Source organism: Lepidothrix coronata, unplaced genomic scaffold, assembly GCF_001604755.1.
Source record: "Lepidothrix coronata isolate B3197 unplaced genomic scaffold, Lepidothrix_coronata-1.0 Scaffold2, whole genome shotgun sequence".
Lineage (NCBI taxonomy): Eukaryota > Metazoa > Chordata > Aves > Passeriformes > Pipridae > Lepidothrix > Lepidothrix coronata.
The window spans coordinates 11,621,221-11,624,546 of NW_016690182.1; the positions used below are offsets into that span (position 1 = coordinate 11,621,221).

Consider the following 3,326-nt stretch of genomic DNA (forward strand, 5'->3'; position numbering starts at 1 on the left):
GGTTTTGTTTTTGTCGTGTGGTCGTTTTTTTTTTTTTTTTTTTCTTTCTCTCTATTTTTCCTTTCCGTTTGGGTTTTGTTTTTGTCGTGTGGTCGTTTTTTTTTTTTTTTTTTTCTTTCTCTCTATTTTTCCTTTCCGTTTGGGTTTTGTTTTTGTCGTGTGGTCGTTTTTTTTTTTTTTTTCGCCTTTTTTTTTTTTTTTTCCCCTCCTTCGTCCAAGCGGAGCCCGAAAAACAAACCTTGTCTGCGAGTAAACACCGTGTGTGAAGGTCGGAGAGAGGAATAAAAATATTGCCGAGGCGGCGGCGGGCGGGGACCCCGCGCCGCGACTCCCGAAAGCATAAGTTAAAGCCCCGAGGGCAGTCCCGCGGCCGGACCGCGGTCAGAGGTCGTGGCAGCCCGTGTCCGTTTTCACGCCGTGGGCATACACGTCGTGCTGCGGCTGCTCCCCCGGAGGGGTCATGCGCTTCTCCTTCTGCCGCCGGTTGCAGAACCAGACCCGCACCACCTCCTTCTCCAGCTGCAGGCTGTCCGCCAGCGACGAGATCTCCTGGGCGGCCGGCTTGGGGCACTTGAGGAAGTGCGTCTCCAGCACGCCCTTGACACTCACCTCGATGGAGGTCCGCTTCTTCCTCTTCCTCCCCTGCGCCGCGATCTTGTCGATGCTCGTGGGGCTGCCCGTGGAGGAGTCGGCCTCCTCCAGCCACTTGTTCAGCAGCGGCTTCAGCTTGCACATGTTCTTGAAGCTGAGCTGCAGGGCCTCGAAGCGGCAGATGGTGGTCTGCGAGAAGACGTTGCCGTAGAGGGTCCCCAGCGCCAGCCCCACGTCGGCCTGGGTGAAGCCCAGCTTGATGCGGCGCTGCTTGAACTGCTTGGCGAACTGCTCCAGCTCGTCCGAGGTCGGCGTCTCCTCGTCCGAGTGGTCCTGGCAGTGGTGGCCGCCCAGCTCGCCGTGCTCGCCGCCGCCCTCGCCGCGCAGCCCCGGGTGCAAGCCCTGCCCGGCGGCGGCGGCGGGCGGCGGGGTGAGCCCGCCGTGCTCCAGCATCCCGCCCACCGCGAACCCGCCCTGCGAGTACACGCCGAGGGGCTGCCCGGCGGCGGCGGCGGCGGCGGCGGCGGGGGGGGCGGCGAGCGAGGCGCTGTGCGCCGGGCTGGCCCCCCAGGCGCTGGGGTGGTTGGCGTGGGGCGAGTGGTGGGAGACGTGGGGCGAGCGGTGGTGGATGATGGCGCCCAGCTGCAGGTCCTCGCGGCCCGGCTTCACGTCGGGCTGCTCCAGCGGGCCGCCCGCCAGCGCCGCGGGCCAGGGCGCGCCGTCGCTCAGGCTGGTCACCCAGTGGTGCCCCAGCGGGTGCCCATTGCCCGGGACGCCCTGCAGGTACTCGCTCTGCAGCAGCTTCTGCGGGCTGCGGAACGGGCTGCCCTGCTGCATGCCCGCGCCCTCGGCGTGGGCGAGCGCGCCGGCGCCCAGCAGGCCGTAGGGGTTGGAGGCGGCTGTGGCCATGGCCGCCGCAGCCCCACGAGTTATACTGAGCGGCCGCCGCCGCGCCGGGCTTTGACATCCAGCGGCACGGCGGGCCGGCGGCGGCCGCGCGCTGACTGACACCCGCCGCGCCCAATGGCGCCGCGCCGCCGCCCGCGCCGCCCAATGGGAGCGGCGCGGGGGCGGGGCGAGGCGGAGGGGGGCGGGGCCGGGGCGCCGCGCGGGCGCGAGGCAGGAAGTGAATCACTCCGCCGGCACCGGGGGCCGGGCGCGAGGCGGCCCCGCCGCGTTAACTCCTTCCGCGCCGCGCGGGCACCGGGGGGGCTTCGGGGGGCACGGCTTGAACGGGGGAGCGATGGGAACGGGGAGGGGAGGGGAGGCGTGGGGGGCACGGCTTAAATGGGGAGCGATTAGCGCCGGGGGAGAGCGCGGCAGAGGTTAAACGGCGGCGCCCGGGCGGCCGCGCTGCGGGACCACCCCGGGGCTGCCCCCGCCGCTGCCCCCGCACGCCGGGCCGGGCTCCGGGGGTTCAGCGGCCGCTCCGCTCCTCCCGCGGTGCTGCCGCCCCGGGCTGCCCGTGCCCGCCTGCCCCCTCCTTCTCCCCCCCGCCCCGCGGGCCGCCGCGCTCCGTCGGGAAAGAAAACTCCGAACCCCCCAAAATAATAAAAAGCAGCCCCAAAAGGAGCTTCCCCGGCCCCGCCGCCGGTGCATCCCGCCGGTGTCTCTCAAAGTTGGCGGCGCGGAGTGCACGGGAGCGGTGCGCGCCCGGCGGGCGGACTGCGGGGCGACACGGGGAAAAGGGGCAAAAAACGCCAGAAAAGGGAAAATAACGGGGGGAAAGGCGCGTGCGGTGCCCGGACACCCCCCGGGGGGGCGGCTCCGGGCCCCCCGGCTCGGCAGGGCCCGCCGGGCACAGCCCCGCACCCCCCGAGCCCCGGCGGGGCGGGCGGAGGAGAAGTCCCGGGACCCCCCGACCCGCTCCCGAGTTCCAAAATGACCTTTCCCCGCATCGTTTCGGAGGTAACCGAGCTGCGTAATTATATTTGCACTTCCAGAAGACTGCATCAGAGTCCCCTTATTGGTTTGAAATTCCATTAAATATATTGCAAGAGCTCCTAGGTTAAGCTTGATTTAAATTTGCATACATTTTCATATATTTAGCAGAAATAAAAGAAGGCTTGCAGCTACCAGAAAGTCATTAAGGCATTAGTTTCTCTGAGAAGACAGATCTGAAGAAAATTCAAGAAAATGAGAAAATAGATCTAAATAAGGTGAGCTCTCCTCTGGTTCCTTCCGAGCCGGGTCCCATCGCTTTGCTCATTATAATAATAATAATCACAATAATTTCTCGCCGGGGCAGCGTGCGAGAGGGGTAAAGGCAGGGCTGGGTGGCGAAGGAGCAGAGCGGGCTGCGTGGCTGGAGGCAGATCGCGATATATCGGGGAGGCTGCGGGTCCCCGGCGGGCTCCGCCGCGCTGCGCACCCGCGGGGGTGCGGGGAGGGGGGAGCGGCTGGGGAAACACATAAAAAATAAGGCAAAGTAAATAAAAAATGAAGTTTGCGGGTAGAGCGGCGGCGGTGTGTGTGGGGGGTGTGTGCGACCGGGGGGGGGGTCGGCGGGGGGGTCGGGAATGGGAATGTCCCTGTCGGAGCCCCGCTCCCCGCGCGGGGTGTGCGGGCGGTGCGGGGCGCGCAGCACCGCGGCCGAGCCCGGCGGAGCGCGGGGAGGGCAGGGAAGGAGTTATACCAGCAGCCTTTTCCTTGTTGGTTGGTTGGGTCTTTTTTTTCTTTTTTTTTCCCGCGGGCTCCTGTGATGTTTATTTCGAGGAGCTTGTGAAGGCGGAGAG

General features: G+C 66.2%; 1 protein-coding gene and 1 long non-coding RNA gene across 4 annotated transcripts in view; one reads left to right on the top strand and one right to left on the bottom strand.

Moving 5' to 3' along the window:
* Positions 1-166: 166 nt before the first annotated feature.
* POU3F4 (POU class 3 homeobox 4) lies at positions 167-1,500 on the bottom strand. The gene has a single exon (XM_017819052.1). It carries the CDS (start codon positions 1,498-1,500, stop codon positions 382-384), a length of 1,119 nt encoding a protein of 372 aa, XP_017674541.1. The 3' UTR covers positions 167-381.
* A 1,036-nt stretch (positions 1,501-2,536) lies between these two features.
* Positions 2,537-3,326, top strand: part of LOC108499337 — an 86,754-nt gene continuing 85,964 nt past the window's right edge. For all 3 annotated transcript variants that reach the window (XR_001875516.1, XR_001875514.1, XR_001875515.1), the window contains exon 1: positions 2,537-2,750. This is a non-coding gene — a long non-coding RNA (uncharacterized LOC108499337). The remainder of the gene's footprint in view (positions 2,751-3,326) is intronic.